This window comes from Haematobia irritans, chromosome 2, assembly GCF_050003625.1.
Source record: "Haematobia irritans isolate KBUSLIRL chromosome 2, ASM5000362v1, whole genome shotgun sequence".
NCBI classification, from domain to species: Eukaryota; Metazoa; Arthropoda; class Insecta; order Diptera; family Muscidae; genus Haematobia; species Haematobia irritans.
Window position 1 is genome coordinate 36,303,083 of NC_134398.1, and position 25,081 is coordinate 36,328,163.

The following is a 25,081-nucleotide window of genomic DNA, read 5'->3' on the forward strand; positions in this document are numbered from 1 at the left end:
ATTTTGACAAAATGTTATTTCTATAGACAATTTTGTCAAAATTTTATTTCTATCGAAAATTTGATAAAAATTTTATTTTTGTAGGTTAGGTTAGCGGCACCCCTTTGTATCAGCTCACTTTGACTATTCAGTCCATTGTGATACCACATTGGTGAACTTCTCTCTTATCACTGAGTGCTGCCCGATTCCATGTTAAGCTCAATGACAAGGGACCACCTTTTTATAGCCGAGTCCGAACGGCATTCCACATTGCAGTGAAATCACTTAGAGAAGCTTTGAAACCCTCAGAAATGTCACCAGCATTACTGAGTGTGGATAATCCACCGCTAAAAAACTTTTTGGTGTTCGGTCGAAGCAGGAATCGAACCTACGACCTTGTGTATGCAAGGCGGGCATGCTAACCATTGCACCACGGTGTAAAAAATTTTCCAAAAATTTTATTTTTTTATAGAAAATGTTCTCAAGATTGTATTTCTATATAAAATTTTGTCAAAATCTTATTTCTATAAATATTTTGTCAAAATTTTATTTTTTTAGAAAATTTTCTAAAAATTTCATTTATATAGAAAATTTTGTAAAAATTTTATCTGTATAGAAAATTTTCTAAAGTTTTATTTCTATACAAAATATTCTCAAAATTTTACTTTTATAGAAAGTGTTGTCAAAATCTTATTTCTATAGAATATTTTCTTAAAATTGTATTTCTATAGAAAATTTTGTAAAAATTTTATTTCTATAGAATATTTTCTCAAAATGTTATTTCTATAGAAAATTTTTCTAAAAATTTTTCTTACTCGGGCCTTTCCATTATTACCAGATCCAATGGAGGGATCTCAATGCGAATCAATGACTAGAATTGTAACCTCCTGACTGGTGTTCCAAAACTCGATAGTTATTTGCTACCGTGTTCTAATACCGGACGTGGCATGATTCTTGCTAGCATTAGCCGTAGTCGATAGAGCTTTGCCTGTTACGATCCTGAAATATTTCTTCAAAGTCAATTTGAGTAGACTCTCATATATTTAAGGTCATTCTTGATGTCAAGCTCAAGTCCGTCCAGTCTTAGTTTAGGGCATTGGAGTAATTGATTTTTGGTTACCAATGGTCTTTTGTAAATCAGACTTTTTGGTGAAATTGACTTCGACTTTTCGATAGTAGTTTTTGTTAAAAATTCAAATGGTAGAACTCGTTTTTCCTCTTTTGTGGGATTTATTTCATCTCTAATTTGGGATGTTATTTCATTGTGAATTAAAACACCAATTCTCCAGAATGAAATGACTCTCTATTTTTTTGGAGTTTTCATTTTTTTTTAATTTCTAAAAAGATGACTTTTCTACTACAAACACATATAAATTCATGCTTCATGATCAGATTTGACTCTACTTCCATGTCTAGATGTCATGCTTCATGATCAGATTTGACTCTACTTCCATGTCTAGAAAAAAAACTTTTTCATTAATTTAATTTTAATGATATTTTTGATAGGATATATTACCCCAATGGAATGTCCAACAATCGATTTATCGATTCTGTGAATCCTGTCAATAAATTCTTATAAAATTTGTAAAATTCCTTAATTTTTTATCACTTGCTTACTAACTAATATTTCCTTATACACCAAAGTTCTTCCATGGGAAATGTCTCCTTATCAAACCAACAATTGGAAATCCCCAGCGATGAACAGCCCTGTACAAGCAAACAAGCAATGAAACGTCTTAAAAAATCTCAAGAATCACGAAAAACTCTTAAATGTATACACTGCAACGAAGAGTTTCAATCACGTGAGCAATTAAGAGAACATAAAGAGAAACAACATTCGCTCTCACAATGCATGATATGTGGAGAGAATTTTGTAACAGCTCAAGAACTGGGACGACACTCACGTCTATGTAAATCATCGATCCAAGTAATAGAGGGAGACATTTCAACGATAATAACAGAAATCACAGAGCAAGGACAATTTTTAAGGAAATGTGATCTTTGTAATTTCAGGTAAGTACGAATTTTCTATAGAAATTCTAGTAAATAATGAAAAAATTGTCATTTCAGTTCTTCTTTCCAATCGGAAATAATCTATCATCGCTTATTCCATAGCAGTGATTTTATGAGCTCTAAAGATTTAATTAAATGCCCTCTATGCGATAAAACCTTTCGGAAACCCTCTCTTCGTTGTCATTTACGTCAGCACACCAATGAGAAAATATTTGAATGTAATTTATGTGATGCAAAATATAGCAGACCACACAACCTTAAAGATCACAAGGAGAGAGCCCATGGCTCTAAAAAAGACAAAGAAGAAAAGGAGGTTGTGAGAAAGCCTACCGAAAAGAAAACTTTTCAGTGTCACAATTGTGGCAAAGTATTCAAAAGCAAGTAAGTAACATAATTTTTAATTTACGGAATATGAGACAAGCATTTAATTCAAAAATAGTGTCTTAATCTACGTACATATCCTGGGTAACTGAAAAACACATACATTATGATGGCAAAACCCACTAAATATTTCTATAGAAAATTTTGTCAAAATTTTATTTCTATAGAAAATTTTATTTCTATAGAAAATGTTGTAAAATAGTTATTTCTGTAGAAAATTATGTCAAAATTTTATTTCTATAGAAAATGTTGTAAAAAGGTTATTTATATAGAAAATTTTGTCAAAATGTTATTTTTATAGAAAATTTGTCAATATTTGATATCTTTGAAAAAATTTATTAAAATTTTATGTCTATAGAAAATTTTATTAAAATTTTATTTCCATAGAAAATTTTATTAAAATTTTATTTCTATAGAAAATTTTATTAAAATTTTATTTCTATAAAAAATTTTGTCAAAATTTTATTTCTATAGAAAATTTATCAATATTTTATTTCTTTGAAAAATTTTATTTCTATAGAAAATTTTGTAAAAAATTTATTTCTATGGAAAATTTTATTTCTATAGAAAATTTTGTAAAAATTTTATTTCTATAGAAAATTTTATTAAAATTTTATTTCTATAGAAAATTTTATTAAAATTTTATTTCTATAGAAAATTTTATTAAAATTTTATTTCTATAGAAAACTTTGTCAAGTTTTTATTTCCATGGAAATATTGTCAAATTTTATTTCTATGGAAGATTTTGTCAAAATTTTTATTTCTATAGAAAATTTTGTCAAAATTTTATTTCTAAAGAAAATTTTATTAAAATTTTATTTCTATAAAAAATTTTGTCAAAATTTTATTTCTATAGAAAATTTGTCAATATTTTATTTCTTTGGAAAATTTTATTTCTATAGAAAATTTTATAAAAATTTTATTTCTATAAAATTTTTTGTCAAGATTTTATTTCTATAGAAAATTTTGTAAACATTTTATTTCTATAGAAAATTTTGTAAAAATTTTATTTCTATAGAAAATATTATTTCTATGGAAAATTTTGTCAACATTTTTATTTCTATATAAAATTTTGTCAAAATTTTATTTCTAAAGAAAGTTTTTTCAACATTTTACTTCTATAGAAAATGTCAAAATTTTATTTCTATAGAAAATTTTGTCAACACCCTACGGGAAATGGATCAACCCCAGGATAAGTACAGGACTAGTACCTGGTGTGTTTGGACCAGTCCCAGTTGTGGTCCAAACGTATGGAAGGGACCGGCCACTTGAACATGGATTTGTCATTGGCGGGGTAAATTTATACGATAGGACGGACTTGAACTCATTCCAAAGTACACGTCCTGAAACAACTTAGTAGGACTACCCCATAGACAGGTCCTCATGAGCCAGTTTCCAATTTGTCCTCATGAGACAAACTCTTACGAACCTGTTTCATTTTAAGCATCCGAATCGCACCAGAAATGACAAGTTTTTCGAATATGTTGAACAATAGATAATTCTGATTGTTGTATTTTAGTAGAAGTGTAGATCCAATTAGATTTTAATATCAAGAGAGTATAGAAATCAATATGAAATGAAATTAAAAAAAAATGTGATAAACTGGAGCATTGGTACTAGTCCTGTGATAGGTCCATTCGTGTCAGTTTGCACCAATTTCCCGTAGGGCATTTTATTTCTATAGAAAATTTTGTCAAAATTTTTTTTTTATAGAAAATTTTATTTCTATAGAAATCTTTGTCTAAATTTTATTTCTATACATTTTTTTTTTTAATTTTTATTTCTTTAGAAAATTTTGTCAAATTTTTATTTCTTTAGAAAATTTTGTCGTAATATCATTTCTGTAGAATTTTTTTGTCAAAAATTTATGTCTATAGAAAATGTTTGTCAATTTTATTTCTATAGAACTTTTTGTCAAAATTTTATTTCTATCGAAAATTTTTTCAACATTTTATTTCTATAGAACATTTTGTCAAAATTTTATTTCTGTAGAACATTTTGTCAAAATTTTATTTCTATAGAACATTTTGTGAAGATATTATTTCTATAGAAAATTTTGTAAAAATTTTATTTCTATAGAAAATTTTATTAAAATTTTATTTCTATAGAAAACTTTGTCAAGTTTTTATTTCCATGGAAAATTTTGTCAAAATTTTATTTCTAAAGAAAATTTTGTCAACAAGTGGCTCCAAAACCACATCTCGGGATCGGTTTATATGGGGGCTATATATGATTATGGAGTGATATGGACCACTTTTGGCATGGTTCTTGAATATCTGTACTAAATTCACGTACCAAATTTCAACCGAATCGGATGAATTTTGCTCTCCCACGAGGCTCCGAAAGGTCAAATCTGGGGATCGGTTTATATAGGGGCTGTATATAATTATGGATCGATGTGGACCTATTTTTACATGGTTGTTAGAGACCATATACTAACACCATGTACCAAATTTCAGCCGGATCGGATGAAATTTGCTTCTCTTAGAGGCCCCGCAAGCCAAATCTGGGGATCGGTTTATATGGGGGCTATATATAATTATGGACCGTTGTGGACCAATTTTTGCAAGGTTGTTACCATATACTAACACCATGTACCAAATTTCATCCGGATCGGATGAAATTTGCTTCTCTTAGATGCTCTGAAAGCCAAATCGGGGGATCAGTTTATATGGGGGCTATATAATTATGGATCGATGTGGACCAATTTTTACATGTTTGTTAGAGACCATATACTAACACCATATACCAAATTTCAGCCGGAAACGATGAAATTTGCTTCTCTTAGAGCAATCGCAAGCCAAATTTGGGAGTCCGTTTATATGGGGGCTATACGTAAAAGTGGACCGATATGGCCCATTTGCAATACCATCCGACCTACATCAATAACAACTACTTGTGCTAAGTTTCAAGTCGATAGCTTTTTTCGTTCGGAAGTTAGCGTGCTGTCAACAGACGGACGGACATGCTCAGATCGACTCAGAATTTCCCACGACCCAGAATATATATACTTAATGGGGTCTTAGAGCAATATTTCGATGTGTCACAAACGGAATGACAAAGTTAATATACCCCTATCCTATGGTGGAGGGTAAAAAAAAATGTGATAAACTGGAGCATTGGTACTAGTCCTGTGATAGGTCCATTCGTGTCAATTAGCACCAATTTCCCGTAGGGCATTTTATTTCTATAGAAAATTTGTCAAAATTTTATTTTTATAGAAAATTTTATTTCTATAGAAATTTTTGTCAAAATTTTATTTCTATACAAAAATGTTTATTTCTTTAAAAAATTTTGTCGTAATATCATTTCTGTAGAAATTTTTTGTCAAAATTTTATGTCTATAGAAAATGTTTGTCAATTTTATTTCTATAGAAAATTTTGTCAAAATTTAATTTCTATAGAAAATTTTGTCAAAATTTTATTTCTATAGAATTTTTTTTTTAAATTTTATTTCTATAGAAAATTTTGTCAAAATTTTATTTCTATAGAAAATTATGTCAAATTTTTATTTCTTTTGAAAATTTTGTCAAATTTTTATTTCTTTAGAAAATTTTGTCGCAAAATCATTTCTGTAGAACATTTTTGTCAAAATTGTATGTCTATAGAAAATGTTTGTCAAAATTTTATTTCTATAGAACATTTTGTCAAAATTTTATTTCTATAGAAAATTTTTTCAAAATTTTATTTCTATAAAAATTTTTGTCAAAATTTTATTTTTATAGAAAATTTTGTCAAAATTTTATTTCTATAGAAATTTTTTTTAAATTTTATTTTTATAGAAAATTTTGTCAAAATTTTATGTCTATACAAAAATTTTTTAAAATTTTTATTTCGTTAGAAAATTTTGTCAAATTTTTATTTCTTTAGAAAATTTTATCGTAATATCATTTCTGTAGAAATTTTTTTGTCAAAATTTGATGTCTATAGAAAATGTTTGTCAATTTTTTTTTCTATAGAAAATTTTGTCAAAATTTTATTTCTATAGAAATTTTTTTTTAAATTTTTATTTCTATAGAAAATTTTGTCAAAATTTTATTTCTATAGAAAATTATATCAAATTTTTATTTCTTTTGAAAATTTTGTCAAATTTTTATATCTTTAGAAAAAATTGTCGTAATATCATTTCTGTAGAAAATTTTTGTCAAAATTGTATGTCTATAGAAAATGTTTGTCAAAATTTTATTTCTATAGAAAATTTTCTCAAAATTTTATTTCTATAGAAAATTTTCTCAAAATGTTATTTCTATAGAACATTTTGTCAAAATGTTATTTCTATAGAAAATTTTGTCAAAATGTTATTTCTATAGAAAATGTTGTCAAAATTTTATTTCTATAGAAAATTTTGTAAAATTTTTATTTCTTTTAAAAATTTTGCAAATTTTTATTTCTTTAGAAAATTTTTTCGTAATATAATTTCTGTAGAAATTTTTTGTGAAAATTGTATGTCTATAGAAAATGTTTGTCAAAATTTTATTTTTATAGGAAATTTTGTGAAAATTTTATTTCTATACAAAAATTTTGTTTAAATTTTATTTCTATAGAAAATTTTCTCAAAATTTTATTTCTGAAAATTTGGTCACAATTTTATTTCTATAGAAAATTTTGTCAAAATTTTATTTCTGTAGAAAAGTATGTCAAATTTTTATTTCTTTTGAAAATTTTGTCAAATTTTTACTTCTATAGAAAACTTTGTCAAAATTTTACTTCTATAGAAAATGTTGTCGTAGTATCATTTCTGTAGAAAATTTTTTCAAAATTGTATATCTATACAAAATTTTATTTCTATAGAAAATGTTGTCAAAATTTTATTTCTATAGAAATTTTTGTCAAAATTTTATTTCTATACAAAATTTTGTAAAATTTTTATTTCTTTTGAAATTTTTGTCAAATTTTTATTTCTATAGAAAATTTTGTCAAAATTGTATGTCTATAGAAAATGTTTGTCAAAATTTTATTTATATTATAGAAAATTTTCTCAAAATTTTATTTCTATAGAAAATTTTCTCAAAATATTATTTCTACAAAACATTTTGTCAAAATTTTATTACTGAAAATTTTGTCAAAATTTTATTTTTATAGAAAATTTTGTAAAATTTTTATTTCTTTAGAAAGTTTTGTCAAAATTTTATTTCTATAAAAAAGGTTGTCAAAATTGTATGTCTATAGAAAATGTTTGTCAAAATTTTATTTCAAAATTTAAAAAAAAATTTTTATAGAAATTTTTGTCATAATTTCATTTCTATAGAAAATTTTGTCAAAATTTTATTTCTATACAAAAATTTTGTTAAAATTTTATTTCTGTAGAAAATTTTATTTCTATAGAATATTTTGCCAAATAATCAGGAATCCATGCTGTGAGATTCCTTGATGGCAGTCTCCTTTGCCATTCAGTCTTAAAATAATATTTTGAATAGAGTGTTTCTTCCCGAGAAAGAAATCTTGGGAATTCCCTCACTAAATTCGGGAGCGAAAATATGGGAAAAACCTGGGAATTCAGGCTTCTAATATCATTAGATCGTCTAAGGTAATCAACCTTTACAGGTTCGAATCCCCCCCACCCCTAACAGTTTTCATCCACCCCTCCCCAATCGCCAAGAGTATGGATGGTTTTTGAGTCATCCCTATTTTACTCTATACGACCTCAAAAAGGTCCTTTATCACTATCCCTAATCTCGACTCCATAATTCAAAGTTTCTTTTTATCGTAGGAATTGCATCAACAAAAGACCACTAAAACAACCACGAAATCTTCCTAATGACCATTGCCTCCGGTAATAATGTCATTTTTTTCGATGGTGCATTTCATTTTCTCGCCCTCCAACCAATAACCAAGCATCCGACAGCACCAACAACGATGGTGATAATGAAGATGTTGCATGTTTGTATCGTTGCTATACAATTGTTGCATTTTGCCTGCAATCCAAACAGCGAAATATATCAGAGGATGACTCTTAAGAATGACCAGAAAATGTTTGAGCAAAGATTGCATTTTTTGCATTGGCCGCAAGCGTGATTTAGTGAATGTATTGCATACTTTTAGGATGTATCAAACAAGGATTCACATTTGCATATGCTTAGGATGGAAAGAGAGGGGTGCCATTATAGCGGGTTTACGAATACGAAATTCTTATATTCTCTTGGAATGGGTGAGGACGAGAGGGAGGGTTTCGAGTGATGCCATAATATTCGGTTAAATGTGTCATGTATGTGTGTTTTGGGTAGAAGGAAATTAAAATCCACACACACACACACTCACAATAGCTCTTCGCATATTGCACCAAAGAATGTTCATGTCCTGCTACAAACTTAATGAGTTATTTTTTAGTTAATTTGCCCGTAATCTTTTTCTATTCGTTTGTTTTTGTATCGCCAAATTTGTCTTGCCTTTTTGTAGGAGCATTTCCTTTTTCTTATTTATTTGTTTAATTTGGGATTTTTTGTAAGCTGCTGCAACAGCAATTTAGGTGCTGGAAGGGTATTTTGTTTATTTTCGGAATTTTTTAATTTCACTCTAATGAAAAAATCCTTTTGCTGCCCACATATGCATGTGTGAACATAGTTCGCGGTTGAATTGGTTTTTCCCAAGGAAAAACAAAACAACGATAAAGCATCTCCTACTCTTTGTCGGCATTTGGTCATTACGTTTTGTATTAAGGGAAAATTGCTATGGTGCGATAAATTTTTTTAGTTCATACTGAAGTTGAATGTCCTTTTTTTCTTTTTTAGGCAAGAAATATTTGAACAATAAGAAAAATTATTTTGTATTTTTCAAAAAAAGAGCATTTCATTAATTTTCGAGGAATTTTAATAAAAATAAACTTCGTCACAAAGTAAACGGAGTAAGTTTTACTGCGTTGCCTAAGGCTAGGTGTCTATTATAAAACGAAATATAATGAATGCTAGAATCATTCATTATTTAATTTTCATTACCAGAGTTAATGATTGATGAAAATGGTTCGAGAAAAAGTTTCATATTTAATAGCTATACTAAAAAATATCACCAAAATCGTTTTATTTTTAATTGGAACTAATTAAAAATTAAAGATTTAAGTATTTCACTTAACACTTAACTTAATTCTATATCGACAATAACGACTTAATATATGTTTTTTATTATCAAACTACAAATTATTAAAAAAAGAGCGAATTTGAACAGTGCGACAATTGGCGTGGTGTCACCCTACTCAACAATGTCTACAAAACAAAATTTTAACAAAATTTTCTATAGAAATAAAATTTTGACAAAATTTTCCATAGAAATAAAATTTTGACAAAATTTTATATAGAAATAAAATTGACAAAATTTTCTATAGAAATAAAATTTTGACAATATTTCCCCTAGAAATAAAATTTTGACAAAACTTTCTTTAGAAATAAAATGTTGACAAAATTTTCTATAGAAATAAAATTTTGACAAAATTTTATATAGAAATAAAATTGACAAAATTGTTGACAAAATTTTCTTCAGAAATACAATTTTGACAAAATTTTCTATAGAAATAAAATGTTGGCAACATTTTCCATAAAAGTAAAATTTAGCCAAATTTTCCATAGATATAAAATTTTGACAAAATTTTCCAAAGAAATAAAATTTTGACAAAACTTTCTACAGAAATATAATTTTCTTTAGAAAATTTTGACAAAATTTTCTATAGAAACAATGTTATGAGAAAAATTTCTATAGGAATAAAATTTTGACAAAATTTTCTATAGAAATATAAATTTTAAGAAAATTTTTCTAAGAAATAAATTTTGACAAATTTTTCTATAGAAACAAATTATGAGAAAATTTTCTATAGAAATATAAATTTTAAGAAAATTTTTATATGAAATAAATTTTGACAAAATTTTCTATAGAAACAAATTATGAGAAAATTTTCTATAGGAATAAAATTTTGACAAAATTTTCTATAAAAACAATATTTTGAGAAAATTTTCTATAGAAATAAAATTTTGACAAAAGTTTCTATGGAAATAAAATGTTGACAAAATTTTATATAGAAATAAAATTTTGACAAAATTTTATATAGAAATAAAATGTTGATAAAAATTTCTTCAGAAATACAATTTTGACAAAATTTTCTATAGAAATAAAATGTTGGCAACATTTTCTATAAAAGTAAAATTTAGCCAAATTTTCCATAGATATAAAATTTTGACAAAATTTTCCAAAGAAATAAAATTTTGACAAAACTTTCTACAGAAATAAAATTTTGACAAAACTTTCTATAGAAATATAATTAACAAAATTTTCTATGGAAATAAAATTTTCTTTAGAAAATTTTGACAAAATTTTCAATAGAAACATACTTTTGAGAAAAATTTCTATGGAAATAAAATTTTGACAAAACTTTCTATAGAAATATAATTGACAAAACTTTCTATGGAAATAAAATTTTCTTTAGAAAATTTTGACAAAATTTTCTATAGAAACAATAAGAGAAAATTTTCTATAGGAATAAAATTTTGACAAAATTTTCTATAGAAATATAAATTTTAAGAAAATTTTTCTAAGAAATAAATTTTGACAAAATTTTCTATAGAAACAAATTATGAGAAAATTTTCTATAGGAATAAAATTTTGACAAAATTTTCTATAGAAACAATATTTTGAGAAAAATTTCTATAGAAATAAAATTTTGACAAAAGTTTCTATAGAAATAGAATTTTGACAAAATTTTCTATAAAAAAAATTTTGACAACATTTTCTATAGAAATAAAAATTTTGACAAAATTTTCTATAGAAACATACTTTTGAGAAAAATTTCTATGGAAATAAAATTTTAACAAAATTTTCTTTAGAAATAAAATTTTGAGAATTTTTTTAGAAATAAAATTTTGAGAAAATTTTCTATAGAAATAAAATGTTGACAAAATTTTATATTAAAAAAAATTTGACAAAATTGTCCATAGAAATAAATTTTTGACAAAATTTTCCGTAAAAACAATACTTTGAGAAAATTTTCTATAGCAATAAAATTTTGACAAAAGTTTCTATAGAAATAAAATGTTGACAAAATTTTCTATAGAAATAAAACTTTTGCAACATTTTTTGATAGAAATAAGAATTTGGACAAAATTTTGTATAGGAATAAAATGTTGACAAAATTTTCTTTAGAAATAAAATTTTGACAAAATTTTCTATAGAAATATAAACTTAAGATAATATTCCTATAGAAATAAAATTTTGACAAAATTTTCTGTAGAAATAAAATATTGACAAAATTTTCTATAAAAATAAAATTTTGACAAAATTTTCTATAGAAATACAATTTTGACTAAATTAATTAAAATTTTGACAAAATTTTCTATAAAAACAATATTAGGAGAAAATTTTCTACAGGAATAAAACTTTGACAAAATTTTCTATAGAAACAATATTTTCTTCGAACATTTTCTATACAAATAAAATTTTAACAAAAGTTTCTATAGAATAAAATGTTGATAAAATTTTGTATAGAAATAGTATTTTGACAACATTTTCTATAGAAATAAAGTTTTGAAAAAAAAAATTCTATAGAAATAAAAATTTGAGAAATATTTCTGTAGAAACAAAATTTTGAAAAAAAGATTTCTATAGAAACAAAATTTTTACAAAACTTTCTACAGAAATAAAATTTTGAGATAATTTTCTATAGAAGCTAATTGTTGACAAAATGTTCTATATAAAATGTTTTTCAAAATTTTATTTCTAAAATTTTGACAAAATTTTCTACAGAAAGAAATAAAATTTTTCTATAGAAATCAAATTTTGAGAAAATGTTCGCAAATAAAACTAGGATAAAATTTTTTATAAAAAATTAGGAAAAAAATTTCTAGAGAAATAAAATTTGGAATTAAAAATTATAAGTATGGAACTCAAATTTTTAGCACATTATTGTTAGATGCTAGCATATAATGTTCATAAACTAGCATAACATGTTTGCGGCATTTATGTTAATATGTTAGAACATATTATGTTTGCGACAGAACATTTTTTTATACCCTGCGCCACACTGTGGAACAGGGTATTAAAAGTTAGTGCATATGTTTGCAACACCCAGAAGGAGACGAGATAGACACGTGGTGTCTTTGGCAAAAATGCTCAGGATGGGCTCCTGAGTCGATACAGCCATGTCCGTCTGTCCGTGAACACATTTTGGTAATCAAAGTCTAGGTCGCAGTTTTATACCAATCGACTTCAAAATTGGCACAAGTATGTGTTTAGGCTCAGAATAGAACCCTATTGATTTTGGAATAAATCGATTCAGATTTAGATATTGCTCCCATATATATCTTTCGCCCGATATGCACTTATATGGACCCAGAAGCCAGAGTTTTATCCCGATTAGCTTGAAATTTTGCACAAGGAGTACAATTTGTAGTATAGTCATGTGTGCCAAATTTGATTGAAATCGGTGCAGATTTAGATATAGCTTCCATATATATTTTACGCCCGATATGGACTTATATGGCCCCAGAAGCCAGAGTTTTGGCCCAATTTGGTTGAAATTTTGCACTAGGAGTACAATTAGTAATATAGTCATGTGTGCCAAATTTGATTGAAATCGGTTCAGATTTAGATATTGCTCCCATATATATGTTTTTCTGATTTCGACAAAAATGGTCAAAATACCAACATTTTCCTTGTAAAATCGCCACTGCTTAGTCGAAAAGTTATAAAAATGACTCTAATTGTCCTAAACTTCTAATACATATATATCGAGCGATAAATCATAAATAAACTTTTGCGAAGTTTCCTTAAAATTGCTTCAGATTTAACATTGTGTTCCACTAACATTGTGTTTACTAACATTGTGTTCCACCCTAGTGCATTATCCGACTTAAATTTTGAGTCTATAGATTTTGTAGAAGTCTATCAAATTCTGTCCAGATCGAGTGATATATAAATGTATGTATTTGGGACAAACCTTTATATATAGCCCCCAACACATTTGACGGATGTGATATGGTATCGAAAATTTAGATCTACAAAGTGCTGCAGGGTATAATATAGTCGGCCCCGCCCGACTCTAGACTTTCTTTACTTGTTTAAATATGTGAATGCAAACGTATATTAAGAAGTGCCTATGAACATATAACAGGTTGGCTGATAAGTCCCCGGTCTAACAAAGAAAAAAACATTGTTTTTTTTTTTTTTTTTGTCAAAATTCGTTTTTATTATTCAACATAGTTCCCTTCAAGAGCGATACAACGATTATAACGACCATCCAATTTTTTGATACCATTTTGGTAGCACTCCTTCGGTTTTGCCTCAAAATAGGTCTCAGTTTCGGCGATCACCCATTCATTGCAGCCAATTTTTTTCCCTGCGAGCATCCTTTTGAGGTCTGAGAACAAGAAAAAGTCGCTGGGGGCCAGATCTGGAGAATACGGTGGGTGGGAAAGCAATTCGAAGCCCAATTCATGAATTTTGCCATCGTTCTCAATGACTTGTGGCACGGTGCGTTGTCTTGGTGGAGCAACAATTTTTTCTTCTTCATATGGGGCCGTTTTGCCGCGATTTCGACCTTCAAACGCTCCAATAATGCCATATAATAGTCACTGTTGATGGGTTTTCCCTTCTCAAGATAATCGATAAAAATTATTCCATGCGCTTCCCAAAAAACAGAGGCCATTACTTTGCCAGCGGACTTTTGAGTCTTTCCACGCTTCGGAGACGGTTCACCAGTCGCTGTCCACTCAGCCGACTGTCGATTGGACTCAGGAGTGTAGTGATGGAGCCATGTTTCATCCATTGTCACATATCGACGGAAAAACTCGGGTGTATTACGAGTTAACAGCTGCAAACACCGCCCAGAATCATCAACACGTTGTTGTTTTTGGTCAAATGTGAGCTCGCGCAGCACCCATTTTGCACAGAGCTTCCGCATATCCAAATATTGATGAATGATATGACCAACACGTTTCTTTGATATCTTTAAGGCCTCTGCTATCTCGATCAACTTCATCTTACGGTCATTCAAAATCATTTTGTGGATTTTTTTGATGTTTTCGTCGGTAACCACTTCTTTCGGGCGTCCACTGCGTTCAACGTCCTCCGTGCTCATTTCACCACGTTTGAATTTTGAATACCAATCGATTATTGTTGATTTCCCTTGGGCAGAGTCCGGAAACTCATTATCAAGTCAAGTTTTTGCTTGCACCGTATTTTGTCCCTTCAGAAAACAGTATTTTATCAAAACACGAAATTCCTTTTTTTCCTTTTTTCACAATAACAAAAGTTGCTTCACAAAAGACGCTCTATCTCACAAACTAATTGACTTACAGACGTCAAATGTTGACACGAATCATTTGAAAGTTCGTACTATATAAAAATAAGTATATACGGCCGTAAGTTCGGCCAGGCCGAATCTTATGTACCCTCCACCATGGATTGGGTAGAAACTTCTACGAAAGACTGTCATCCACAAATTTCAACTCACTCGGATGAAATTTGCTCCTCCAAGAGGCTCCAAAACCAAATCTCGGGATCGGTTTATATGGGGACTATAAATGATTATGGACTGATATGGACCACTTTTGGCATGTTTGTTAAATATCATATACTACCACCACGTAACAAATTTCAACCAGATCGGATAAATTTTGCTTTTCCAAAAGGCACCGGAGGTCAAATCTGGCGATCGGTTTATATGGGAGCTATATATAATTATGGACTGATAGGAACCAATTCCTGCATGGTTGTTGGATACCATATACTAACATCACGTACCAAATTTTAACCGAATGGGAAGAATTTTGCTCTTCCAAGGTGCTCCGGAGGTCAAATCTGGGGATCGGTTTATATGGGGGTTATATATAATTATGGACCAATATGGACCAATTTTTGCATGGGTGTTTGATGCCATATATTAACACCACATTTCAACTGAACCAGATGAATTTTGGTCTTCCAAGAGGCTCCGGAGGTCAAATCTGGTGATCGGTTTATATGGGGGCTATATATAATTATGGACCAATATGGACAAATTTTTGCATGGTCATTAGAGACCATATACTAACATCATATACCAAATTTCAGCCGGATCGGATGACATTTGTTTCTCTTAGAGGCCCAAATCGGGGGATCGGTTTATATGGGGGCTATATATAATTACGGACCGATGTGAACCAATTTTTGCATGGTTATTAGAGACCATATACTAACACCATGTACCAAATTTCAGCCGGATCGGATGAAATTTGCTTCTCTTAGAGGCTCCGCAAGCCGAATCGGGGGATCGATTTATATGGGGGCTATATATAATTATGGACCGATATGGACCAATTTTTGCATGATCATTAGAGACCATATACTAACGTCATGTACCAAATTTCAGCCGGATCGGATGAAATTTGTTTCTCTTAGAGGCCTCGCAAGCCAAATTTGGGGGTCCGTTTATATGGGGGCTATACGTAAAAGTGGACCGATATGGCCCATTTGCAATACCATCCGATCTACATCAATAACAACTACTTGTGCCAAGTTTCAAGTCGATAGCTTATTTCGTTCGGAAGTTAGCGTGATTTCAACATACGGACGGACGGACGGACGGACATGCTCAGATCGACTCAGAATTTCACCACGACCCAGAATATATATACTTTATGGGGTCTTAGATCAATATTTCGATGTGTTACAAACGGAATGACAAAGTTAATATACCCCCCATCCTATGGTGGAGGGTATAATAATATGCATTTAATACTAGCGACGCCATCTATGTGTCAGACCGGGGACTTATCAGCCAACCTGTTATGTGTTTAGAAAGAGAGACCGAGAGAATATGCTGAAAGTAAAATAATGATCATAAATAATTTTTTTAAGGTACTTTTATCATTTTTAAAATTATTATCATGTCAACTTGTCATTAAGTTTGAGGTATTTCCTGGCTCAAATGAGCCAATGTACCTCTCGAGCCGTGTTGTCTGATGGGGGGTTCATGATGGCCATGTCTAGCAATGCCTGATTTAGGATATGTTTTAGGCGGACTCAGACGTATTTATCTCCATTACATTTTATATTATCTACATAGGAAATCATTGCCCACAGGTTTTAGGCATTCACAAATAACATTTTCTATTTAATTTGAGACAAATGACCCACTTGACAAATTTTGACTAGTGTTCATATTTTAATGTATCAACTTAAAGAAGGTTTATCAACCCTGATTTAGATCCTCACTAACATAAAAATCAGTTTGTCTCCATTTCATTGAAAAATATTCCTTAGAATTTAATGTTGGGAAGAATGACTCCGCTTATCGACTATAGAAAAATTTCTTGGCATACTTTTAGGAGCAACACTTGGACACTGAAAGTATTTTATTCACAAATCGAGTATTCGTCAGGTAAACTGGATTATTTGTTATAGATCTTACGGCCATTTTCATGTAGCTCCGTTAGGCTTTAACTGCCAGTTAGCAGAAAGTAAATTGCAAATATCTTCTCTCAGGTTAACTTTAACTGAAAAATGTTCGTCAGTTAAGTTCCTAACTGGCATATGGAATATAAAGACAAGATGGCAGCTTCGTCTATAATACGGTTTAAAAGTTGGTTAGTTAACGGAACACTATCCGAGCTTTATGAAAATGGGGGTTAGACTAATAGAAAAAAGTTTCGTTATATTAACGAAATGTGTCATTAAAAGTGAGCCAATGAAACAAATTCGTTAATTCAAGGAAATGTTTCGTTATTATGACGAATTTTCTCTTAATCAACGTAACATTTCGTACTATTAACGAATATTTTCATTATATTAATGAAAATGTTTCAATAAAAACCTTCGTTGGTTCAATTTGAAAGAAATTTTCTTTGTGTGAATTTTTGATATAGTCTTCATCTTTTCCTCAAAATTTTTGTAAAACTCAAATTACTTTATATATCAAATAATCATATGTTTTTTTGCTTTTTTGAACCTCAAATGCTTCGTCTTCAGTTCATAGGGTTACCTTAAAGTTATGAGATCAATATATTCGGATTATGTGGAGCCATATGGAGTCTTCCAACTACCAACTTCTCATTTCTCATTATAATATTATAACATCCTACTATTTCACATCCTTTTCCAATTTCTCTACATTATGATTATTGCAGCAATAATACTTTGGCATATAGAAAAGAAAAAAACAAAAATACAGCAAACTACTCAACAATTATTCCTCAACAGAATTTCTAATTTAAACCACAACATGAAGACATCATAAATGTTCATGGCCCAGCAACTGACCTCCAGTAGAAGCCACAGAACCATCATCATCATCATCATAATCATCAGCCATGGCAAAATGAATATCAAAACTTGCATTCGAAATGGACGACAAGTCAGAAAACACTTCCCGGCCGGTAGACATCAATTCAAGTGCCGACAACATGGTTGTTGATGCTGCTGCCAATACCACCGCCACTGATGATACTGACGATGTTCTTGATGATGTGAAGAGTGGACATAAAGAATAATCACCGGCCAACAAGAAATCTAACTGAGGTAGACATCATCATTGGGACAAGTGGATATTGGAAAAAATTGTGCTGTTCATTGCAGCCATAGACCATTTCACATTTCACTTCACATCACATAAACGTAACTCCAATCTCGTCTTTCAATATTAATGTTGTCTTGTATGCAGCAATAATGGAGTTTAATAAATTTCCAAGTCGGCAAAGAAGTATCTAAGACTATGCGGCATTTTAAGGTACCCTAATGGAGGGATGTATGAGAAAGAATTAGACCCTATTGTTCTGCTGTAAAATATGTATGAGGTGAATGTTAGAAATAATGTTGTTAACATTTTTCAACCGTCAAACTGAACGGACGTGTTTTCTAATAGCGGAGTATTTCATCGTAATAAGTACTTATTACGAATTTCACGTGTGGTGGAAATAATAAACCACCATGCAGCGAAATTCAAAGTCATCCACTGGGTTGCTAACTTCAGGGCCCAGTGGACGGGTAACGACTGAAGTTATAAATTTGGGCAGCGACCAAGAGTCAGGCCCAATTAGTCGACCTGTAGACGGGTCGACTGGCAGTGACACTTTGGCAAGTCGAACCTTTTCTAAGGTGACGACATCAAAAGGAGGCAATCCCTCTCGAAAGAGATTCAAGGAACGAAGAAATGCTTTGTTTATCCTAAAGAAATTAGGATCAGTCGACCCAAGCACGTTGTCGGCTAAGCAAAGCGATTCCTTAAAATGGGCTCAAGGAATTCTTGAAGCTGGAAAAAGGGAACGATCACCGGATGAACTACCATCCTCTAAACGGGATCAAAGATCGTTTGCCTCAGTTGCAAAAGACAGCCTTGTGATGGCTATTATTAATAAAGGAGCATTGGACGGTATGATTCCAAGGCAAAAATGGGGGGAAATTGAGAACGCGATGTCTGGTGTCTACTCAGAGGTGCGAAAAAAGTTTCCCGGACCAAGTCCTCGACAGCAAGATGCTGGATGGTATCAAGGACGATATAAGTTAATAGCTTTTGCAGACCAGAGGTCTATGGATTGCTTTAAAGCTGCATTGATGCTAATTGGTGAAGTTTGGGAAGGAGCCGCTTTGGAGTTAGTCGATAAAAAAGACATACCGGCTAAACCTAGAGCACATGCATGGATACCGGCAAACCCTCCTGATCCTGAGTCAATACTAGAGAGACTAAAAGAATGTAACCCAGATCTTCCAACCGCCGATTGGAAGGTTGGTCGTTTGGATGAGGTGGATGGACCAAGACGGCATGCGGTGTTTATATTAAACATAGAGTCGCTGCCACATCTAGCCCAGAACCAAGGACGCGTAAGTTATGGCTTTCATGATATCCATATGAAGGTATACAAAAGCGATCAGCCAAAGAATTCCGAAACGGACAAGCCTCCGGTAGAGTCAGCAGTGAAAAAATCTCCTAGCGAAGCCGAAGGAGACATAAAACCTGCAGACTATGGCGAAAATCATATGCGGGAAGTTTCTACAGGCTCAAGCCTCACCAAAGCTGAACCGCGGATTGTTGCGAGAGTCACCGAGATCTGTGAAGAGGAAGCCCTTGATGACTCAATTGAAGCGGCTGATGTGACGGTGGTTGAAAATTTGGATGGTTCTACGGTTCCTCCAGATAAATCTTCACCATTGTAAGGCCGCTTGTGTTGCCTTAAAAGTTCTCCTGATGAAAGGAGACATAGATATAGTTCTTATTCAAGAACCATACATATATAAGAACAAGATCTGTGAATTAAGCACTCCGGGTTTCAAACTTTTGCATAATACCGGTAACGATATAAATCGAGCATGTATAATTGCTAAAAACGAACTAAACTTGTTTCTGCTTCCTTCATTGAACAATGCAGACACTGTCGTAGCCAGTCTAGAGATATCCACATGCAAATATTGGGTATCTTCGGTCTACATGGGACATGATAGGGATATGCCACCCCGTGCCGTTAAGACCTTAGTTGAGGAGTCACTAAAAACAAAGACAAAACTCATTATGGGATGCGATGCAAATGCACATCATAGTATTTGGGGAAGTAGTGATACTAATGCAAGGGGAGAGTCGCTAATAGAGTTTATTTTGCGTACTAACCTGGTAGTTTGCAATAAGGGAGATGCACCAACCTTCGTCACCAGGAACAGACAAGAGGTTTTGGACGTAACGTTGACCTCTCCGGAACTGAATGATAAGATATCTGAGTGGCAAGTTTTGAGGGAACATAGCTTCTCAGATCATCGCTACATCAGTTTCAGATTGGCTGTTCGTACTTCAAAGACCATATTTCCGCCAAATGTTAGGAAAGCTGATTGGAATAGGTATAGGGAATCGTTCAATTTGATGATACCGGAAGTGCCGGAGACAAATATGAGCACTGTGCAAGATATCGAACACGCAGTGGAGCGGATTACTAAGGCCTTCAACATTTCACTGAAAGCTGCATGCCCTAGAGGAAAGCCAAGGGGAAAAAATCGGCCGCCATGGTGGACTACGGAGTTAAGTAATATGAGGAAATCCTGCAGGAAGCTCTTTAACAAAGCAAAGTCCACAAGAGCTCCGGAGGATTGGGACACTTACAAGATGAATCTGAGAGAATATAAACGAGAACTGAGAAGGTCTCAACAAAACTCTTGGGATGATTACTGTAGCAGTATTGAGAATACGTCAGAGGCTTCCAGACTACGGAAGGTACTAGCATCCACTAACACCGCTCCAGGTTTCATTAAAACATCGGAGGGAAATTGGACAACGTCCAGTGAGGAGACGTTGGAGGTACTTTTGGACACACACTTCCCTGGAAATCAGTCGGTTGAACCATGTTCCGGCGGTGTAACAGAGGCTCAGCGATCATTTCCTATCGAGGAAATTGTGTCGGAATCTAGAATAAAATGGGCTTTAAATAGCTTTGGACCATTCAAATCCCCCGGACCTGATGGAATTACTCCGGCGGAGTTACAGGCAGTGGCTGAAAGAATTATCCCCTGGTTGACGGTGATATATAAAAAATGTGTAAACTTAGCATATATTCCAGAAAAGTGGAGGGAAACAAAAGTCGTCTTCATACCTAAAGCAGGAAAAACCTCTCACTCGAGTGCGAAGGATTTCCGACCAATCAGCTTATCCTCATTCCTACTTAAGACCCTGGAGAGGATGATAGACATGTATCTTAGAACTAGCGTGGATTCAGGTTTGCTCTCGAAACGACAGCATGCATACTCGAAGGGCAGGTCTACTGAGACCGCATTGCATGAACTGGTCAGCTTTATTGAAAGCTCACTATCTGTCAAAGAATACACAATCGTGGCGTTTCTAGACATCGAAGGGGCGTTCAATAATGTCCATCCGAGCTCGATATTAAATGGACTGACAACTCTGAATGTTGATCCAGGTATACTTAGGCTGTTAGACGAACTTCTAATGAAGAGACGTATTTCAGCCACACTAGGGCAAGCAAACATACAAAGGTATGTGAACAGAGGCACTCCCCAAGGAGGAGTTCTATCACCTCTTCTTTGGAATGTTGCTATAAACAACCTTCTGGTTTCTCTAGAAAAAGAAAGGATAAAAGTGGTGGCATACGCAGATGATGTGGCGCTAGCAGTCAGGGAAAATTCCCATTCACAATCAGAGATATTATACAGAGAGCTCTCCGGATGACTGAGAAATGGGCGAAAGATAATGGTCTTGGTGTAAATCCAGCAAAGACAGAAATAGTCATGTACTGCAAAGATCGCAAAACTCCCACGGTTAGGCCCATTTCCTTAGGGTGTACTGAAATTCCCTTTGGTGAGTGTGCAAAATACCTTGGCGTTATTTTGGACAGGAAGCTGAATTTTAGGCTTAATATTGAAGAGAGGGCGAGAAAAGCCACGGTAGCTTTGTACTCGTGCAAAAAGGCAATAGGGAAAAAGTGGGGACTAAGACCAAAAATTGTGCATTGGCTATACACGGCAGTGGTTAGACCTATAATGCTATATGGTGTTGTAGTCTGGTGGCCGGCACTTCAGAAACCGACTTGTTTAGATAAAGTTCAGCGTATGGCGAGCTTATGTATCTCAGGCGCATTTAGTAAGACAGGAACAGACTCCCTTAATGTCATGCTACATCTATTGCCTTTAGACATTTTGGCCAAACAGTCAGCTGCAACAACGGCTGTGCGGTTGCGCGAGCTATCGCTGTGGTCGGAAAAAATGTACGGTCATAGTTCGGTCCTCAAAGTAATGCCAGATGTGCCTAACGTAGTGGATTACACCCTGGCAAAACCACTTTTCGACAAAAAGTTTGAAACTCTAATTCCCAACAGTGAGGCGTGGTGTACACAGACCCCGGGGAATAAAAGATATATAGATTTCTATACTGATGGCTCCAAATTGAATGGACAAGTGGGGTTCGGAGTATATTCTAAATATCTGGAAATTCGAATAGCGAAAAGATTACCTAATCACTGTAGTGTTTTTCAGGCTGAAATATTGGCAATAAGAGAGGTGGTGAATTGGCTGAGAAGTAATGTTCCAACAAATATTGGCATTAATATATACTCAGACAGTCAACCTGCAATAAAATCCTTGGACTCTGTGTTCCTTAACTCAAAAACGGCCATAGACTGCCGCAAATCTCTCAACGAGATGGCTGAGCAGTACAATATTCACCTAATATGGGTGCCTGGTCATAGGAACATACCGGGGAACTGTGAAGCAGATGTGTTAGCAAGGCTAGGAACTACCTTACATATTCCAGGGGAACTAGAATCTGTTGGTATGCCTCTGGCCACCTGCAAGCTCTTACTGCGTGAGAAGGCTGTTATGATGGCCAATATTCGATGGGAAAATTGCAAGGGTTGTAACGACACCAAGCAAATATGGCCCCATTTAAACTTAAACCGCACACTAGATATGCTAGTGTTCTCAAGGCGTCAGATAGCACTCCTAATATCTGCTATAACGGGTCGCTGCCTGATAGGCGAATTTGCAAAAACTATAGGTGCGAAGTATAATGACTATTGTATAAGCTGTCATGACGTGGAGGAAAAGGAATCAATTAAACACCTCTTGTGTGAGTGTCCTGCTTTTTGTGTAAGGCGTAAGCGAATTTTAGGAGCATATAGCTTTAGATTACTGGCTGACCTGGAAAACGTTAACTTAAGCCGTTTGTTAATGTTTTTGGAGCAATCTGGTTGGTTCCACAAAAGTAAATAATAGAGAAGGTTCAGTGGTTAAGACTAGAAGTGCCCATATGTAATGGGTACTTTTAGTTAAATGTGGTATCACGATGGACTGAATAGTCTAAGTGAGCCTGAAATTTACTCGGGCTGCCACTTTAACCTAACCTAACCTAACCTAACATTAAAAATGTTAAGATGGCTCCTGAAAATGTTACAGTCATGGCAAGTAATGACAAGTTGATTGAAACAAGTATATACGGCCGTAAGTGCGTAGAAACTTCTACTGAAAACTGTCATCCACAATCGAATTACTTTGGATGCGGTAACACTTGCCGATGTCAAGGTATCTTACAACTTCCTAACACCGTCTTCTAAATTGCAAGGTAGTCCATACGTGGTATATATTAAATTAAACAAGTATATACGGCCGTAAATTCGACCAGGCCGAAGCTTATGTACCCTCCACCATGAATTGCGTAGAAACTTATACTGAAGACTGTCATCCACAATCGAATTACTTGGGTTGCGGTAACACTTGCCGATGGCAAGGTATTTTAAAACTTAATAACACCGTAATATATACCACATAGTCCATACGTGGTATATATTAAACTAAATAAGGCCGATTAAATACGTATATAATTAAGTTTAAAGTTTCTATAGAAATAACATTTTGACAAAATAAAATTTTGACAACATTTTCTAAAGAAGTAAAATTTGGAAAAAATTCTATTGAAATAAAATAAGGAAAAAATTTTCTATAGAAATAAAATTTTGACAAAATGTTCTATAGAAATAAAAATTTTAACAAATTTTTCTATAGATATAAAATTTTGACAAAATTTTCTATAGAAATAAAATTTTGACAAAATTTTCTAAAGAAATAAAATTTTGACAAAATTTTCTATAGAAATAACATTTTGACAATGTTTTCTATAAAATTAACATTTTGGTATATTATTTTTGGCTCGAGTGGCAATCATGATTATGAACCGATATGGACCAATTTTTGTGTGATTGGGGATCGGCTATATATAACTATAGACCGATATAGACCAATTTTGGCATGGTTATTAGCGGCCTTATACTAACACCACGTTGCAAATTTCAACCGGATCGGATGAATTTTGCTCCTACAAGAGGCTCCGGAGGACAAATCTGGGGATCGATTTGTATGGGGGCTAGATATAATTATGGACCGATATGGACCAATTCCGGCATGGTTGTTGGATACCATATACTAACACCACGTACCAAATTTAAACCGGATCGGATGAATTTTGCTCCTCTAAGAGGCTCCGGAGGTCAAATCTGGGAATCGGCTTACATGGGGGCTATATATAATTATGGACCGATATGGAACAATTTTGGCATGGTTGTTAGAGACAATATACTAACACCACGTACCAAATTTCAATCGGATCGGATGACTTTTGCTCCTCTAAGAGCCTCCGGAGGTCAAATCTGGGGATCAGTTTATATGGGGGCTATATATAATTATGGGCCGATGTGGACCAATTTTTGGATGGTCATTAGAGAACATACACCAACACCATGTACCAAATTTCAGCCAGATCGGATGAAATTTGCTTCTCTTAGAGGCTCCGCAAGCCAAATCAGGGGATCGGTTTATATGGAGGCTATATATAATTATAAACCGATGTGGACCAATTTTTGCATGGTTGTTAGAGACCATATACTAACACCATGTACCAAATTTCAGCTGGATCGGATGAAATTTTCTTCTCTTGGAGGCTCCGCAAGCCAAATGTGGGGATCGGTTTATATGGGGGCTATATATAATTATGGACCGATTTGGACCAATTTTTGCATGGTTGTGAGAGACCATATACAAACACAATGTACCAAATTTCAACCGGATCGAATTAATTTTGCAAGAGGCTCCGCAAGCCAAATCTGAGCGTCGGTTTATATGGGGGCAATACGTAAAAGTTGTCCTTTATGGCCCATTTTCAATACCATCCGACCTACATCAATAACAACTACTTTTGCCAAGTTTCAAGTCGATAGCTTGTTTCATTCGGAAGTTAGCGTGATTTCAACAGACGGACGGACGGACATGCATAGAT

At 32.5% G+C, this 25,081-nt stretch overlaps 1 protein-coding gene across 1 annotated transcript in view; it reads left to right on the top strand.

Annotated features, from left to right (window-relative positions):
- LOC142223924 (uncharacterized) overlaps window positions 1–25,081 on the top strand; it is a 323,096-nt gene that overhangs the window by 212,924 nt on the left and 85,091 nt on the right. The window contains exons 4-5 of the mRNA XM_075293738.1: window positions 1,624–1,992; window positions 2,050–2,373. Of these exons, the coding sequence (XP_075149853.1) occupies window positions 1,624–1,992; window positions 2,050–2,373 (693 nt within the window). The remainder of the gene's footprint in view (window positions 1–1,623; window positions 1,993–2,049; window positions 2,374–25,081) is intronic.